The sequence below is a fragment of the Mollisia scopiformis genome (assembly GCF_001500285.1).
Source record: "Mollisia scopiformis unplaced genomic scaffold LY89scaffold_16, whole genome shotgun sequence".
Lineage (NCBI taxonomy): Eukaryota > Fungi > Ascomycota > Leotiomycetes > Helotiales > Mollisiaceae > Mollisia > Mollisia scopiformis.
This window is the reverse complement of record NW_017263596.1, coordinates 795,918-814,522: the sequence shown is the minus strand read 5'-3', so window position 1 is coordinate 814,522 and position 18,605 is coordinate 795,918. Positions and strand designations below refer to the sequence as shown.

General features: G+C 47.4%; 5 protein-coding genes across 5 annotated transcripts; 3 read left to right on the top strand and 2 right to left on the bottom strand.

Moving 5' to 3' along the window:
* Window positions 1-796: 796 nt before the first annotated feature.
* Window positions 797-1,518, top strand: LY89DRAFT_671330 (uncharacterized protein; the record flags this gene model as incomplete). Its single annotated transcript, XM_018213212.1, has 5 exons — window positions 797-830; window positions 889-983; window positions 1,038-1,280; window positions 1,336-1,395; window positions 1,450-1,518. The coding sequence occupies 5 exons, from the start codon at window positions 797-799 to the stop codon at window positions 1,516-1,518; spliced, it is 501 nt and encodes a 166-aa protein (XP_018069288.1).
* Window positions 1,519-2,031: 513 nt separating this feature from the next.
* Window positions 2,032-3,030, bottom strand: LY89DRAFT_735988 (uncharacterized protein; the record flags this gene model as incomplete). Its single annotated transcript, XM_018220071.1, has 6 exons — window positions 2,032-2,231; window positions 2,290-2,581; window positions 2,637-2,683; window positions 2,735-2,747; window positions 2,800-2,862; window positions 2,926-3,030. The coding sequence occupies 6 exons, from the start codon at window positions 3,028-3,030 to the stop codon at window positions 2,032-2,034; spliced, it is 720 nt and encodes a 239-aa protein (XP_018069287.1).
* A 1,962-nt stretch (window positions 3,031-4,992) lies between these two features.
* Window positions 4,993-5,888, top strand: LY89DRAFT_125544 (uncharacterized protein). The gene has a single exon (XM_018205194.1). The coding sequence runs from the start codon at window positions 5,123-5,125 to the stop codon at window positions 5,813-5,815; it is 693 nt and encodes a 230-aa protein (XP_018069286.1). The 5' UTR covers window positions 4,993-5,122; the 3' UTR covers window positions 5,816-5,888.
* Window positions 5,889-6,022: 134 nt separating this feature from the next.
* Window positions 6,023-7,031, bottom strand: LY89DRAFT_671327 (uncharacterized protein; the record flags this gene model as incomplete). The annotated part of the gene is made up of 4 exons (XM_018213211.1): window positions 6,023-6,116; window positions 6,180-6,722; window positions 6,806-6,846; window positions 6,918-7,031. The coding sequence occupies 4 exons, from the start codon at window positions 7,029-7,031 to the stop codon at window positions 6,023-6,025; spliced, it is 792 nt and encodes a 263-aa protein (XP_018069285.1).
* An 8,285-nt stretch (window positions 7,032-15,316) lies between these two features.
* LY89DRAFT_686529 (uncharacterized protein) lies at window positions 15,317-15,821 on the top strand. The gene has a single exon (XM_018215308.1). It carries the CDS (start codon window positions 15,554-15,556, stop codon window positions 15,710-15,712), a length of 159 nt encoding a protein of 52 aa, XP_018069284.1. The 5' UTR covers window positions 15,317-15,553; the 3' UTR covers window positions 15,713-15,821.
* Window positions 15,822-18,605: the final 2,784 nt, after the last annotated feature.

The window sequence follows — 18,605 nt, the reverse complement described above, 5'->3', positions numbered from 1 at the left end:
AGCTATCAAAGCTCGTATCATGGCCAAACGCCACTCATCAGATGGAGTTCACCAATCCCAACTGCCGTCCAGGCGTCAAATCCCGGATTCATGAGGCTCAAGTCATCGTCTAACATCCGAACTTCTCGATGGTCATGCTCCAAGGGTACTGAAACCAAAAGAGCAACAGAACCGTCCATTGATGACCAATCAGTTCCACAACTTCGAAGATCACTCACAACCCGTGTGAAGCTCGGATGATATATCTGGGGGAACTTTTGATAATCAGTGTGGGGACAATCTGTTGTCGAAGAGCTTTTACACGATGCCAAGCCATACAGCTTCTCTTTGGACTTGTGCATTTACCTATTTTAATATGGCGACAAATCTCAATATAGATCAAGACAGAAATTTATCAAGTCATGTTGAGAATCATTTTCTTCTCAGATCCTCTCCATGATGTAGTGCATAACGGTTTGACCAAGCTTTGATGTACGTCTCGGCAAGCATAAGATCAGCCTGTGTATCATGAACGACCACCAAGCACCAATGACAGCGTCAAATTCCTGTCCTCAAAATCAAGCCCAACAAGGCTGTCGATCTCCCGTACGTTCATCGAAATCCTCCGCTGCCTCTGCCAGACATGCTACCATTGCCACTATATCAGTCCTTGGCGCCTCCTTTCTGCATCTCCAAAAGTATTTTCATCTAATAAAATACTCGTTTGACACGATTTCGATTCTTGTATCTATCCACAGCCTAGACGGTTCTTTTAAACAATACTTTATTGTACTGTACTGTACAAACAACATTCAAAATGAAGAGCTCAACTATCCTCGCTATCCTTAGCTGTATGGAGACCTTTCCTTCTTCCCATCTTGGCAAAGCTGACTGACTTCTTTTCCCCAGTCGCCCTCACAGCCTACGCTGCAGCTACAAAAGCAAGCTCCAACGACGCGAACTTCGTGAATCCCGACGCTTCAGATGGATCAGCTGGTGAAGCGGTAAAGACACATCAATCCACCATCTACTCACAGTAACTAATCAGGTTTTCTCAGGCCGCTGCCCTAGCTCAATCTGCCGTCGATGCTTTTAACGCAGGAGACATCATTACTGCTGTAGGTTACTCCTCTCTCTCTTCAGTCTTGCAAAGTCTAACCACACCCCGCGAACAGGCACCCGCAGCTACCGCAGCAGCGAACGCCAAAGCTAACAAGGCCGGGCGACGAGCTGAGAATAAAGCGAATGCGGACGCCACGTTCGTGAATCCAGATGCGTCAGATGGATCGGCTGGTGAAGCGGTAAGTACTCTTTTTGAAAACTTTGAATGGAAGTGTGTATTGACGAATGTTCTAGGCTGCCGCATTAGCTCAATCTGCTGTGGATTCGTTTAATGCTGGGGACATCATTACTGGGGTACGTATCTCGGTCTTGAGTTTAATGGTTGGTATGAGAGCTGATTTTGGATAGACTGCTGAGCCGGCTGCTACAGCGGCTGCTAAGAAGAATGGGAAGGCTGCGAGATACGTGAGAGCATAAGATCGTGTAGCTGGTAATTGGGAAATGATACAAATACCAAGGGGGATGCAACAATTGGGAACGCTTAGTGGTCTGAGAAGATTATTGACATTGCAAACTAGAGTAAAGATCTGGACACTACTCTATGGCTCTTGAGATATGTTCCATGTAGCAGACGAATCATCATCGACTACAACGTCGCCGCATATATTACTTATATACCTATTAAACAGAAAGAAAAGTATCTCAGCGAATGTGAGTGATGTCTAACTTAGACGCCACATTAATCCAACCGCTCCATTACCCGCCAAGACCAAGAAAAGCTTTTACTGCATGAATGAATGGGGTATCGAAATCAAACTCCGCAGATATTCTCTCATTTCTGTCTCGCCCTCCCTCTCATCACAACCGACGCCTTACCACCCCTCCCACCAATCATCACACCCCAAATCCACCTCCACCGTCAAAAAAGGCTCATAGATATGGTGATCCACCTTCATCGTCTCTCTCTTGAAGCTCGAATGCGAAACCTGCCTAAGCAAAAGCAGGCGAAGACACCTGGTGCTGCGCACCATTGACATCGTTGAGCTCGAGCGGTGGTTCCGCGGTAGTAGTAGGGATCTTTTCTGTCGTTGTAGCGGGTTTGGCTTCGACGTCTGTTGGTGCTGCTGCAGGACGACTGATTCCGAATCCCGTTGAGCCGTTTGCGACGCGGTGTTTGTGGAGCAAGAAACCTATCAAGCTTTGGTTAGTTGCTTATGTCTTTGAAAAGTGGAGAGGTGAGGGGCGTACTAAAGACAACAAGAGTAACAATGAACAGAAGCCAAGTCAAGGCACCAATTCCTGCTGCAGCTTTGGTAGCCTTGATAGCTTGATCCCAATGCGGGAAGACAATAGCGTTGGAACCAGCCTCTGAAAGTGCGGTGTTGAGTTCGGCGTCAGCCGTTGAGAAAGCGTTCCAAACAGCTGCTTCTTGAGCGAGGAGGGCGAATGTGACGAGCCAGAAGATTACGGTTGCGATTTCGAAGCCGAGGTGTGCCCAGTAGAGGTACACTTGCGGGAACCAGAGTGGAGTGACGAATATCTGGAGCGCATTGTTAGTCTTTTGATGGGGCAAGTGTTTGATGTTTTGAGCGTACATAGAGTAAGAATAAGACGGTCCACGCGAAGGTGAAAAATGTCATGCCTTGACAGTGCTGTTAGAAACTAGGTCCTCAATTCGATTCGAGGTACATACCATAGCCAGGGAACTAGGTGAGTTAGTGATACCGTCCTTGACAAGAGGGTGGAAGGTAGACTTACATATCCTGCTCCGAAGACGCCGGACGCATATCCAGCGAGAATGAGGGTGATGAGGGCTAGAATCTATATCTTCTCAGTACAGCGAGCAATCAAGATTTACACTCTAGAGTTAGTGGATATCCGTACAAATTGAGCAATGCGGATGAGAGCGACCCAGAAAGGCAATGCTGGAATGTGACTTCTGCCGTCCAATCCTCGTCGGCCATATACATTCTCGTTGTAGTCGACCATGATGAATCAAGGCAGAGGCGACTTATGCCCCGGTATATGAAACTTGGCAATTTAAAGATCTATGACGAAATGTTTGGACTTGAAAAGCCACGGCAGAGAAGTCTCAAGCAAAAAGTCGAAAACAAAAATGCGGGCTGAGCTTCCTACATATGAAATGGAAATGGCACAGAAGTAGTCTGAGATTGATAGCTTTGGGGTCCACGTTGTTGACTTGATACTCCCAAGCCCCCGGATAGAGTCGTGTTGGCCTTCCCCTGTCTGCCATGCAAGCCATCGGGAGGACCATTCCTAAAATATCTCAACATGCCACCACGAAATATTGGAAATGTCACCATATCGCCAAATCTGTCGAGGTTGTGCCACAAACCCGTTGGAAACGGCTTGAGCCAGTGGCTCATTACAAGGGAGTGGAGGATGTGGAGAGAGTTTGCACGATATTCTCATTCTCGGGTAGCTATTACCGATCGAGTCAAAATTCGCTACAGCTGTCAGGGCCACGCAGGTGTTTCGAAGATTGCCACAACTCGACATGAACAACCACTTGACTTTGATGAGTTGTTTCTGATTGGTATAGTGCTGGAAGAGATAGTGATTCGGCCGTGGCTCGAGTGCCGTCGTGAACGAGAAAGCCTAACGACCCGGTGGTGGACCCAGCATTTGCCATTCAGCTCTCAGCCAATGTAACCTCGTGCTGGGATCCGAGCGGCAGCCGTTGAAATAACCTTTCCACTTATTGGCCGTACGTCTCGTCGAACTGAACTCCCGCAGTTCAAACATGTTTGGGACCAGTTGTCTGTTGAGCATGGGGTAGGGTTCTGAGGCTCTCCTCCGCAGACTTGCTTCGACACAAGGATCACGTCCAATGACACGACAGTTGGAACACGAGATAATTTCAATAAAAGTATTGTGTCGGAAATGACAAGGACTTGGAGGTGGTCAGTGATTGTGACACGGACTCTTCGAGTGTCTTGAACAATTTAGGCGCTGCTTAGCTGATCAAAGATAAGATCATGAGCTGTCTTTATTCCAACAGTTAGGAAGTCTAGAATATATATGACTAGGTAAGTGAAGCCGTAAATCTGAAGCTTAACACGAAGGTATGCTGAGATTTTGAGGCAGTTAATGGCATGAGAAACGTGGACAGCAATTTAATGATGTCTGCTGCCCTCACCATTCTCAACAAACAATGCACATCATCGTAGCGTTACTCTTCAACTAATACATGTCACTTGAGAAGGTGTGTCAGAGCTAAGAGTATGGCAAAGATGGACAGACATGCTGCTCCGATTTGCTGCAGTGTCGCAGCCACATCGGCCACTCACTTCTCAGAATATGATGACAATCTCGTCGGCCAAGAAGCAGGAAGAGGTAGCCCATCATTCATCAGAGTCAAATACTCCATCTTTGCAAGACATGCTCTTCTGTACATGGATGGCACTTGCCTTCGTAAGTAACAAGGTGGGGTATGTCCACACCTTCAGCCTTGCAAGTCCTGATCGGGGATTCTGAGGAATGTCCTCAAAGAAGAGAAAGGCTCCAATTAACGTATAGACTCCGAATGGTAAAGGATGTTCATCCAAGCCGCGTGCAATATAAAGAACGGAGGTCGTTTCGGACAATTGACGGACCTCCTCCATCTTCCTCCCAGGTCCTGACGAAGAATAACACCCGTTCACCGGTCGGCGACTTCTTATATACACTTGTATGGCGAGTAGAAATCTCAAACATCACAGAAAACTTCTTCAATACTTCATTCCACCATTCAATCGTTCTTCGTTGAGAAGTAAAAGAATACACAAAATGTGGACAACAGGTATGTACTGACTCGTGAAAATATACCCGTCCACACCCCGCTAACCCGATTGGCATCTTGGCAGCGCTCCCCTCCAATTTCTCCCAACCACCACTCCAAACATCCCACTCTCACTCCACAACAACCTCCACAACCCCATTACAACGAACCCAAACCCGCGTTCTCTTCCTAAGACACCAGCTCTTCGCCTCAATCCACAACTTCATCCTCTCCGGCCTCTCGTCCTCCAACCCTCGCGCCCGCGCCCATTCTGAATACAACACTCTTTCCTAAATAAAAATGGGCATCTTCCGCACCCTCATCTCAACCACCGTCCTGGGCGGCGCTGGCACCGTCGGCGCCTTCGCATTCTGGACTCGAAACGCCCAATTCGTACCCCTCTCTCCATCCGACAAGATATATTCCTCAGCGGCCTACCTATTCCAGAACCCGAACAAGAACCCCGCGACGCAAGACCTGTGCATTCGTCGCGTGCCATTATCGAAAATAAAACCACAATTACTAGAAAAAGAGAAAGAGGGGAAACTGGTTGAGGCATTCTGTGCGGGTGTTTGGAGCGGATGGGGGTATGAGGTTCAGCGGCGGATATTGGAGCGGAAGTGGAGAGGGGATGTGGGGAGGACGGGACATCAGTTGTGGGATAGGAAGGAGTTGCGGGAGTCGAAGTATGATGTAGGGACGGAGATTACGGATCATTTTGAGGTTGTGGAGAAGGATGTGGAGGATGGGAGGATTGTGGTTAGGTGTGGAGATTCGCCGTTGAATAAGGAGGTTAGAGCTACGGATGGATTGTTTGAGATGAGTGTGAAGGTTGATAAGGAGAAGGGAGAGGCTGTCTTTGGGTTGAAGAGTGTGTTGTTTCAAGGACTTGGGAAAGCGGACAAGGCTCCGATGCCACCGCATATTGAGTTCTTGCACAGGGTTTACACGAAACTTTGGATGGAAACTGCAGTCTCGAATTGCGTGTTGTGAGGAATGAGAGACATGAGGGTGATTGGGGTGTATATATGGAAGAGAAAGATTTGGGTCATAACGTCGTAAATTCGTAAAGGGAACATCTATCTAGTTCTATACCCCGGGTAACGCCAATAAATTGCTGTAAAGGAAAGGGTTCTACTCTAGTGTCTGTTGTGTTCTCGTGGATGATTCGAAATGACTTCATTGAGCATATTCCTTAGATCACGCTGCCAGAACGTGCTGTGCCGACCAACACTGATATCGCCAATCGAAGGCAGATAGTGAGACACGCTGCTGTTTCGCGATGGTGGTGCTTCTGTAGGAACCATTGTCGGTCTAATACTGTTAGCATTAATTCAGCAGAGGCAGTGTTACGTACGCAGTGCTCAATGACCTATCCCCATTGTACTTCTCAGGGACAATCTCATCTCTCGGTCCCACCACATCATCGTCACGCAACTGGTCTTCTTCGTTGTCGCTTCGCCTTCCCATCTCCTCATCCCCAACACCTTGTCTTTTCCTTCTAATCCTGCCCACAGTCTCCTTAAATACGTGCCTACCCCCGAACCCAATAGCTGCAAAGACCAGCACCGGCGTCCCTAGAGCCACAGCCCAACTCGGAGTCTCGATATCTCCCAATACAATCCAGAATTGCACCATGACTCCTAGAATAGCGATATTAGAACCAACTTGGAGAACGGACCAAAAGCCCCAGTAGATCTGCATCAGGTCTTCGCCATCACAGAACTCGATATTGAAGAGAGCGAAGCATTCGAAGACTGTTGCCGTGGCGGCGAGAACGAGACATAGAGAGGCGATGGAGAGGTAGTGGAGGCGAAGACGCCGATTTTTGAGCTGGTGGGATGTTGAGGATGTGACCTTTTTGGGGAGGGCTTTGTCACGCTCGGCGATGGCGTTGGATCTGAGGTATGTTAATGAATGTTGGAGACGAGAAAGACCGTATGGTTTAGCGAAGAAGGGTCGGAAGTAAGACCAGTCACTCACTTGTGATGTTGTAGTGAGCTGATGCACATCAAAATAAGGACCTGCAAATTGTTAGAGTTGATGCTCTAGGTGTAGATCATTGCTAACTTTCAGCAGAGACGATAACACTTACTGTGATGAATAGTAGCCAGAATATAGAGTTTGCCTCAGCTAGAGTGAGGTGTGACATGAATCTCGCATAATGAGCACACCGCTGAGGGTCTTTCTCAGTGAATTGGCCTGTCATCTTAAGAGCTAATTCGCTTGACGATGATGTGAGAACGTTTAGTTGAAATACAACAATGACAAAGAGGAAATGAATATATCGAGAAAAATGAAGCATGTAAGTATATGAATTGGTGCCAGCACAAGTCACGCATTGGGAAGTAGATGGACATCAACAACATATGAAAGCCACCGACACTTGGCAAGAGGCTGTGACGGAGGCAGATACAGATAGTAAAGTCCGATACAGAGTGTACGCACGTTGAAAAATAAACCTCAAGAAGTTACTTCCTCACAGAACTGCTTCACTCTCCGCAGCCAAGGGAGGTTGTGCGGATTCATTATCGGGACTTGTGATGTTGGCGCTGGAGTACCGTGGTGATCGCCCCTCTTTGAGCTTAACCTGACGCGAAACTTATGTTTGCGCCGATACCAAGATAAGAGCTGACTCGGCCGTCTCTGCTTGTGATAGTCTTAGACATTATGGATGTGTTGTTGTGAGTTTGAGGCATCCAAGAGGGGATCGCTCCTGGGCCAAGTGCCAATTGTCCGCCAAGGGAGGCTGATGTTAGTGCGCCAAGAGATTGTACCTAGATGGCGAAGAGAATAAGATTGTTGAGCGCGTTTTGAGTGTGGCATTGCTTGATCGAGACGTCATCGCTGAATAAAGATGATAAGGAAACAGCGGTACTGCAGATGAGTGGTGAGCTGAATTTGAAGCTTTGAGACCATGACTTTAGGTTGTTCAGTGTCCGCGATGAATTCATCGCACAGGATTAACATCATAGCCCACATAAATTAAAAGTACTCGGCTTCTACAACATCTATAGAGATAGTGTAGAACTACTACAAGAGATCCACACTTTCATCCACTTGGTGATGGACATCCATTGAGCAAGCCAAATCCCAGTAGCAACTCCCGATGCCAAGGACTTGGGATGCTCTAGACAAAGTTTACAAGGTGGGGGCCATCCGTGGACGTGAGACTGACATCCGCACTAGATGAATTTGCGTTTACTCGCATTCGTCACCGTCCTCATGCGGGTTGTGACGAGAAACTTGTGTAACACGTGACAGCGTCTCTCATCTGAGACCACCTGCAGGAGATCGTGACAAGACCCCGTGGGGGTTGCCCAGAATGGAGCGTCGGTTTTTGGATCCGTACTGGAGTTTGAGATAAGTCGCAGGGTGCTGTGCTATAGTTTCGTGTGGGGGCTCCAGCCGGCCAAGTCCTCGAGTTGTTTTGGTCGAGTCTGCCTTGGCTGTGACATGCAACATTGGTGCGTTAGGGCAACACGCTATTAACATGATCAATTTGACCTGAATCGTACATCCGGGGAGTTTTGAAGGTGTAGATCCACCGACTTGGGCTCGATATACGCGTCCAGGCCGCAAAGGCTCGATGCCAAAGATAGACAGGTCGAATTGCAACACATGCTGTATACTTGAGGTGGCAAGTTTAAGTCTTTGGCAACCAAACCACCTTTTGAATATCTCAGACATAGTCCTTCTTTATGTTCGCAAACTGACTTGTATGTTAGAACTTCGTGCACTTTGCTCAAAGGCAGCCATAATTCTTGGTGGAACAGGGATAATTCCTCAAGCCTGGTAAAGGTTCACATCAATGTAACCCTTCCACATCTTGGGCCGAAAGAGCTTGGGTCGACAGACATGGTGGAATATGCAAATTGCGCAGAATATCCCGAGCTCGGTCGCCGACTTCTGTCTTTAGGCAAAGCCTGATCTCTGATCATAAGTCCGGCCGGCTGCAGAAGTATATGTAGTGCTTCGCCGGGACATGAAACATCCGTAAGCTAAGATGGCCAACGGAGGTTGCAGATGCGGGTGTATCTTGGCGGCTTGATATCCAGAATATGCATCAATGATTCTGGTGTCAGAGAGTATGGTAAGTTGAAAGCAGAACGGCCCTCCAAATAGCAAAAGCATAGCTAGAGAGCGACCCTAGGATTCTCTTCGGGTTTGACATGATGTCCGAGCTCTATACGAGCAGGAAACCATACTGCCAAGGAGATAGCCAGAAAGTCGAGCCTACATTGCATCGGCATCTCGGATGAAGCTCCCACGGCTTAGGCTTTTATGGCCGGGCAGCGCCGAGAAGCTTACACCTTTCACTAGCGCTCTCTAACATGCCTCTGACTTGTAGAGAGAGGATGCGGCAGCTGAAAGGGTTTCCCACAGATCTGACGCCTCCACAGATAATGGCCCGGACTCCCGGGGACGAAAGCAGAAATCCGAGCAACTCAAATTCTCCAAATCAGGAAAGATAATGGAAGTGCCAAATTTGATGACTGGCTTGCTGATATCTTCTTCAACAAGTCAACCTGAATCCTTCAAGCAGTGCTCGATAGATCTCTAGTTCTGAAAAGCTAGACAGGTCTCGCAAATTTCGAACTCGGTCCTCTGTACGGTGATGCTCGGAAGACAGCATGGATACTCGCCGTTCAAATTCTTCTTCAGACCCGATAGGGTATCACTCATTCCCCAGAATCGCTAAGAGATGTCGGTCTTTCTATCAGTGCCCTGAAGCCATACTGTCTTGGGGCCTGTTGTTAATAATGGGAGGGTTCGCGACAGTGTCTAGACTTCTGTCTTGCATGAAGACGCGATAGGGCGGATACCACAGCTGTTTGTTGATTTATAGTGTTGCGATGGCGTGGCATTGTAACGAAAGTTGAAGACGAAAACTTCCATTGTTGTGATGGAGATGGAGAGGGGAAATTTTGGTGTTCGAGATGGAAGGTTCGATTCGGGTCTGAACTAGCGGCCTGATTCCCTGTTCGTACCGGGCGACCTCTCTTCAGGAAATCATTTGGAGATATTCGGGAACTGGACAAAGAGGATGCAAATCTCTCTCTCAATCAAATTCCACATCAGGCTCGCTCTCTCACTACACTAGTTGGAGGATCGAGCGCCAAGTCATTGCAAGTGATTGGCAATTCAAGATGATCCTGCCGCGGGAGGCCTTGGCCTCAAGCACCCCAGTCTGTACTTTACCTCAGCTAGGTAGGCATGCAAAGGCAGACTTATTGCAACCTTTTCCCTCATTTCAATCATGTCGAATTCACGCTCAACAGCTTGCCCCGGCCCTTTGCTTGCTTATAGCCTGAGCATCAACATCTTTAATATTGGCCTCTCATCTTTAACTCGGTTTTCACTCATGTTTGAAGTACCCTCATCGTGATTTCGCCGTCTAGTGTCATTTTTTGCCATCATGAAGGGCTCAAATACCCATGCTTTGATTGGGCATCAAAATATGTCATCTTGAATTCTGCTCAGGAAAGTGGGAGCTATTAAACACATGTCTGTTCTAATGAGACAGTTTTCACGGGATGCAGAATCAGCAGAGTTAGAGGTACCTCAAAATTGTTTAATGAGCAGTGCAGTCCTTGAACCGCATGGGCCACGTTCATCCTTGCGTCGATTACCGTTGGAGGAGGGGGGGTACAAGTGAAGGACCAGAGACTGATTCCTGAGAAGTTTTACCGCACAGGTACATAGGGGACGCATATAGCGATATTGAATATTCCCTCTTTGGCAATAAGTGGATCTAAGACTCTATGAAATGAGCACGTCCCATCGGATATACTTCAGGGGCTGCCAGCAGGATTAGCGAGTAGCGAATGCCTTCAGGGGCTTTTGTCATCACGTGATGCCCATAATTTTCACACTGCACCTTACTAGGTATAGACGGCAGAACCAGAGAAAGTCATGGACCTTCCAAATATCGCGCATCAGCTGTCTTTCTTGTTGTGGCGATTGTAAGTCCACTAGGCCGCATTCGTCGATATTACCAAGCCCAACCTCCGCATTAGTCAAGATTCGCGCATGCAATATTACCCCACCTAAGACCTCAAGCCTCGCATCACTCCATTCACCTCAACCTCTTCAAGCATAGGTCGTAATTCTATATTTAAACCTTCCTTGTTCAGCCTGCTTTTTAATTTAAACTGCAGATTCACGATCCCCAACTTGCCAATTGTCTCCAGCGTCATGAGAAAAAGTTTCGGGTCGACGATTTGCCGTGTCACCTGCGAGGGTACAACAGCTTGAAAAAGTCTCGTACGTGATAACGAAAGCATACGTCAGCTTCTCATTGTGATTGACTCCTTACCTTTGCAGTGTTCCGGTATGTACTGCAGAATTGCGACGAGCATCGCAAGGCTTTTCTTCCTCTTTCGTCCCGAATCTCAGCTCTTACTAAGTTGTCGCAGCGGCTCATATCTCTGAGCACAGAACTTTTGACTTAGAGGCGTCATAAATGTCTAGGGTTGAGTCAGAAGATCTGGTACTTAATATATGCTGCAGATATTCGATGTGCAACAAAGATAATTTCTTCATCCTGGATATCTTCCTTTCAACGACTTGCCTCATCCATGACCGATAATATCACGAAGGACGCAACTTCCTTGATGGTATCTCCAGATAATACCAAGGCATTGGAAGTACGAGTCAGATGAAGTACAGATTGGAAGGTCGAAATCTTGTCAAGTGGTCAGCTCGTGTGCTCAACCCAGCCTTCCCAACCTCGCCCTCGCACACTTCCCCATAACACTCTTGATCTGTCTCGCGACCTTCTGGATATACTCAAAACTTCTGCAAAAGCTTTTCAGCATGATTTAGGCGCCGAAAGAGCGACTGGCAACAAAGCTCTTGTCAAGTCTTTGACTGGTTATCGCCCACATCCCGCCGCTAAGCCCAGCCGCCAATCGCCAGCATCATGCCCGACACCGCTTCTCTTTCTTGCAGCAAGCTTTGCACCTCCGATTGACTATCAGATGGTCAAGGATAACCTGTCAAGGCCTGTCGACCACGAAAGAGCATCTCGTAGCGAAATGTCCTCGGCGACCTCAATCATCCCCATCAGCTTGCCGCCACGAAACGACAGCAGCACACTAAGACTTACTCAATGATCACTGCGCATCATAGATACAGAGAGCCAGTACGCGGATATAACATTGGGATGTATAGTAATAAGACGTGCAGAAAAGCGACTTGCAACAAAGGTCACTTCTTCTCGCACGGCCCCACCACGATACCGACATCCACCACAACACTTGACAGTTCTTTGACTACCATTTCTCGGATGCCCTTGCAACTCGGACGATCAGTTGACAGTTTCTTTATGTATAGCAATATATGCTGCAGAAGTGCGACGTGCAACAAGACATTTATCCTCGTCTTCCGGCGCAAAAGTTTTATATCACTCCACAAAGCTGTTCAAAATCGCTTGGTCCATAGGACAGCCTTCAGGTCGCAAGACACAGACGGAAAGAACTTCAAATAGAGGCTATCGGTGTTTCAAATATCTATTGTACCAATCAAGGAGTCGCAAAGAGTTGATTTCTCGAAGTTCAGACTGTTGAAGTCCCCTTCGTTGACCCGATAAACGCTCGTCCAGCGGCAGACGAAACAACCACCAGCGCGCCAACCACCAAACAAGTTTCAACAATGCCATCAATCATAACATCTCGTCAGTATACATCTATACCTAGCGGGAGAAGCATAGTAATAACTTGTGCAGATATTCGACGTGCAACGAAAGATTCTAGACCTCGCTTCCAGCCTCCGAATTTCTTCATCGCCCAACCTCTCCTCTTCCCGACGATTTTATTATACACAAGCAAGACATATATGAGAGCAAGTACCGGAGCTCTGCGATCCGCAACAAAACATATTTTTTGAGCTGCAGAGCCACACGTTGAAGTCCACGTTGGCGGCTCTGTTCAGGCTGTTTGGTCAGCCACCTCGAGCCTCGATGGAAAACGTCAGACCGCCATCCGCTTTCTGTTCTGTTATTATGTCTTCATGTATATCAATCTATGGTACATTTCGTTGCGTTGTTGCAGTTCCTTTTTTTGTGTTGATATTTGTGCGTCGTGAGTAGAGGAGTATGCGCTTGCCAGTCGCCCACCAGCCGCTCGCCGCTGAAGTCGCATCACCTTGATATCATATTGTTCAAGATGTATATCAATCTATCATGCAGATGTGCGAGTTGCAACAAACATTCTTTCTGGGCCAAGCGTGGCTTTGAAATGTGTCTATGCTCATGGATGTCCAAGAAGCTGAGGGTCGCTGAGGGACGAGCGAGACGAGGAATTTCATCTCAGCCTCTCAACAGCTCAGCACTCTCAATGTGTACTTCGCAGAGTCATATTGATGACAATCAATCATGACACGCAGTAGAATAATTGGCTTCTTCGATGTCCTAGCAGCGTTCTATCTCTATACGAGCATGCTGATGTCAACGGGAGGTCGGTTCTTCGATGACAGCTCTATTTCCGCGGTTAACAACCCGTTTGAGAACTGTATTTCTGAAGTTCCTAGGTCTCCAAGCAGCTCCACGAGGAAGCAGTCAATCAACCGGCAGCTTCTGGATTGTTCTTCTGTAGTCACAAGTCCGAGGAAACTGCTTCTCTAGGATGGCAATGCTTTCCCCCCGAAGCAGCCCCACATCTCAGCCGCTCATGCTTCAAAGCAGTTGGTGGTAGAGCATAGCGATGACCTTATCATATAGATTTTAATGTATAGTAACGATGAACAAATTTTAACACGCGCAGAGACCATTTTGTTCTTTCTTAACTTTCGGATTCCGCAAATCGGGAATGGATTCGTTCCCGCCATGCATATTATCTCGTGTGAGCTCCAAGAAATCCAATAGCATAGTAGAAAACCTGATTGTACTATCATTCCAGAAGTATAGTAATACATCCTGCATATTTGCGAAGTGCACAGAAAAAGTTGAACCCCTTTCTCTCGCATCTCGCTCAGCTTAGAAATACTTGACATCACATAAGATCCCCCATCTATATCACCCGCCTCTTATTTCGTGCCGCGCCACAACATTCCATACAAGCTCATCCTGCGCTGCAATATAGTCTTCTAGAAGCATAATAATATCATATGCATATCTGCGATGTGCAAAAGAGCCTCGTTCGGACAATCTGACATCGGCCTGGGACTGCGCCACGCTGCATCTTAGGTCATTCGGCGGACGTGAATAGGATCTCGTAAATGTATAGTAATATCTTGTGCGTTTGTGCGACTTGCGTCAAAGACGAGAGAGATCGTCAAGTGGTTGGATTTCTCTCGCTTTCGTGTGTGGGCCCAGAAGCTCGGAATAGCACCAGCCACATATTTCCCTTCCACACAACTAACTGCATCATAAACAAACTCTTATACTTTCATAGGATCATTCAGAAGCATAGTAATAATCTCTGCATATATTCGACTTGCAACAAATGTTCAAGACTTCGTCAAGTGGCTGAGATGCTTTTCCTTCTCTCGTGCGAAAGATCCAATACCACCTGCCTCATATTTGGTACTCCATGACCACACAGTCATATTTCCAATCTTATACATCATCAACACTTTTTCACTGCACCTTAATATAGTCCGCATATCTGCGACTTGCAACAACGACTATGATCCTCTTCAAGTGGCTCCATCCATCCAAGTAACGTGACCGTTCCCATTTTCTCTCAAACCAGAAACCTTACAACATCTCTATTCACACACATCGTCGACAGTCTTCCCATGTATACTATCAGACACGGCATATATGCGACTTGCAACAATGCCCGACATCTCGGTCTCTAGCCCAGACCGCAATTTCCTCCCTGACTCGCCGAAACGGATCCTGACTCGTCCAACGCCATCTCCGTTCCTCTCCCAAAACCATTTGATTCATTTCCCAGGTCAAACAATAGGGAAGGATATAGATTAAGTTGCCTCCGAAATGCAACAAAACTTCCATTCAAGTGAAAAAAAAGCAGGGAGACAAGCGGCGGGGAACCCTTGTCCTGGTGGGCAGGGGACGGGAAGCTTATTTGCGAGATGGAAGTTTAATGAGCTTTTGGGGGGAGAGGGAAGGAGAAGGTGTTTGACGGCTAATGTACTTGCATATTGTAGAAGTGCAACAAAAGATTTGAGATGATGGGTATGAGTAGTGTCTGTTTCTTGGCGTCTCAAGACGGAGAGGAGGGGCGAGGCTTACGGATCACGTTTCTCCTGGTATACCATGTCCCCTGCTTTTTCATCTAGGTTTATCGATATCCCTGGACTTCAGGGTGAATAAGATGCCTTTGAAGGTACGTCTTTCAAATCTGGCTCTCGTGATCTTCGAGTCATGGTAAGAAAGGGCTGAAGATGAGCCTTGGCGAATTCATGACCTTGCGCCTCAGTGAGCTTGACTGTAGATCCATGAACGTAAGATACGATCTAAGTATGACACACATGACAGGCTAATGACCTTGCATATTGTAGATGCGCAACAAACTTCTTCTTCTACTCCTTCCTCAGCAGGTGGAGTCCCTGCACCTGCTCGACAGATACCACCATCTTGACTATGCATCGATCAGGAAGCTTAACTTCCAGCCATCAAACAGTAGCAACGAGTAAAACAGCAGGCTAAAAGCCACGCATATCGACGAAGTGCAACAAATCCTCTGATCTCCCCTTCATCAAAGCCATGACCAGGTGCTCCTCCAAGCCACAGCACCACGCTCACAAGCTAGACCACGCACCATGAAGCTTAAACATCAATATAAGAACAAGCCAGTCCGCAGGCTAAAACCCTTGCATATCGTAGACACGCAACAAAGATGCTTCTTGCCTTCTCATCATCGTCAGGGCTGGGAACGAACCTTGACCGCTGTCAGCCACAACTACGCCTCTCTCTCGTAGTCGTAACCTCCCACAAACCATGGGACTATTAAACAGTGTTTAAGAACAAGCTATACACGCAGGCTAAAAGACCTGCATATCATCGAAGTGCAACAAATGTCTCTTCGAGTGCGAGTAGGTCACTAGACGTCGAGGTGGTACGCGGCGTTTTCGGTCAGCCGAGGCATCGTTCATTTCCAGGGACATGGGTCTGTCATCCATCCTCACCACCTCTGTTTCCTTCGTTACCACCGATAGCACAATACACACTATTGACAACGTTTAAAGGAAAAGTTAATATGGATAAAAAACCTGCATATTGTAGATGTGCAAGAAAGGCTTTTATTCTTTGCTTGACTGGATGAGTGACTGGATGAGTGTTAGACGTCAGCTTTAGGGCTAGGGTTCAAGCTCCGTTTTCTGGGACACCACAACTGCTTATGAACAAGAGGTATGGTAAAGGTCAATATGGGTAAAGAAGCTGCAGATTGTCGACTTGCAACAAACGCTCCTTTAAGAATACCTTTTGCTGTTCCAGAGTGGCTGGTGACAGGCAAGAGAGACGTCAAAACGTAACTCAGCTCCCAGCTCTTCACAACCACGACACCCAAACCCCAATGCTCGAACACAAAATCGAAAGTTAATATGGATAAAGAACCCGCATAACTACGACATGCAACAAAAACACTTTCTCTCATCATCACCTCTCTCAAAGTTTGGTATCAAAGGATGCGGTATCTCAAAACAGCAGCTGTCCATCCCCCTTCCAAACCCCAAACCCCATCACTCGAACACAAAACCGGGAGTTAATATGGATAAAAAACCCGCATATCTACGACTTGCAACAAAATCTCCTTTCATCATGGATATATCCCAATCGACGGTGGCAGAGGAGGAGGAGGAGGAAACGTCAGCGAAACAAACCCATGATCAAATCCCATCCCAAGCCCCGGGACACAAAATCCCCGACTAGCATACATGCATCCGTGAAAAGTAGGGAGGGCATAGTAAGCTTATTTCATAGCTGGTCAGCCACTGACGTCTCCAGAGACTCCACGGCGGTCAAAGCACGAGGACGGGAGCAGGAGGTTGAGAACAGACTTATGGACTTGAGATGTATAGTAATTAAGGCTGCAGATCATCGATGTGCAACAGAAGAGTTGTTCTCTACACCTAGATTCCAAGCTAGCAAAGAAGAAGAAAAAGCGGAAATACAGTTGAGTTAGGGTTTGCAATGACAAGCTCACGCGAGCACGATATCAAGAGTACGAACCTGATACGAATCTTACGAGACCACCACTCACTCACCTTATCTCAATCTTCTACCTATTTTCTCACCACCTCTCCCAGTACTTACCCTCACCAGAACTTCCACCTCAAGCCCATACCTCGGCATCCAACCCACCAGTAAATCATACACCAAGCCTCCCATCTCAGAACCTCAAATCTCACCTCTCCTCTCACAAACGTACAAACAAGCCACACCCCAACAAGCGCCCCAAATTAATAAACAGCTGCAGATTTGCGATTTGCAACAAAGCCTCCCTTCCCTTCCCTTCCCTTCCCATCCCATCCCATCCTCTCCTCCGTTCCATTTCACTTTGCTTTTTCAGCCCAGCTTTCTCAGCTCATCGGAGAAATATCCTCAAAGCAAGGCAAGTAGATCTACCCAAAACATCAACCACTAGGTCTAGATTCGCGGCCTCGGGCCATGTGGTATCTATTCCGGTCCTCACCTACTATAAATCCCTCCCGTTCGGGCAACTGGGCTCCCAGATGACGTTTCGTTATATTAACTGAGAGAGGAATTCCTACCAAGGGCAGACAGCGACTCGTTCCGGATCCGCTACCGGCCGAGAAGGGTAATATATTTGAGTTCGGAAGCTCGTGGTGGATGTGTGTGGATGGAGGGGTTATTTTTAGAAGGGTGGCTGCTGCGTGTGGAAAGTGGGATGGGTGCGTGGGGTGCGGGGTTGGGTGATTGGAGGGGAGGTGGGAAATGGATGGATGCGGAAAGTGGATTTTGGATGGCGATAACGAGATGTTGTTATGAAGAGAGAGAAAAGGGAGGGTGTTGGTGCCTATCTGATATGATTGTTACACAGAATTTAATCTTCGAAGGAACAAAAAACGAGGTTCTGGAAACGAGATGCGGCCTACCAAGGAGGCACCGAAAACTTCAAACCCCCAAAGGATGAACAAACCCGATGCTTGTGTACATCCTCGTTCATTCGTTTCAAATTCTTTTCGTCCACGCAATCCAACAACAACACGCGCGCACGGAATCATATACAGTACCGGCATATAGCTAGCTAGCTCTCACGGAATAACGAGCCCCGAACCTCTAGATCTAGACTTTGATGCGAAAGAATGAGATGGGAGGAGTTTTGTTCTTCCGTGTCGATATTGCGCGGGGGAGTACTGTAGACAGACAATAAAATAATCCTTGGAGATTGATTGATGACTTCGGAGTAATCCCAGACAACACAACAACCCATCGGCACATCCCAGATTGCGCACGCTGGGATGAAGAAATTACCGACAGGAACACCTCAGCTCGCAGCGGCGAACACGTCGTTTGGAAGAATGGGCTGCTGGTAACGTTCCTCCCCGCGAAACGAATCGTGTCACATGGATGGGGTACGTAGTTGCTGAGAAATGAAGAGGGAAAAGTGAAGGATCCGAGAAGGTCTGAGGACCCTATCCAGAGTTTGGGGGGTTTTGGTACGGGCGGTGATGTTTTATATGAAGTTGGGGCTGGGATGGGGAGGTCAATGAGAAGAAGTTTGGATCATGGGGTGGGACGGCATGGCATGGAAGGTTACGGGAAGTTGAGATGAATTGAAGGGCAGTGCCGCAATGGAGCTTAGTTTGCAATGTAGCAACACGAGACAAAAGTCTAGAATAATACAGT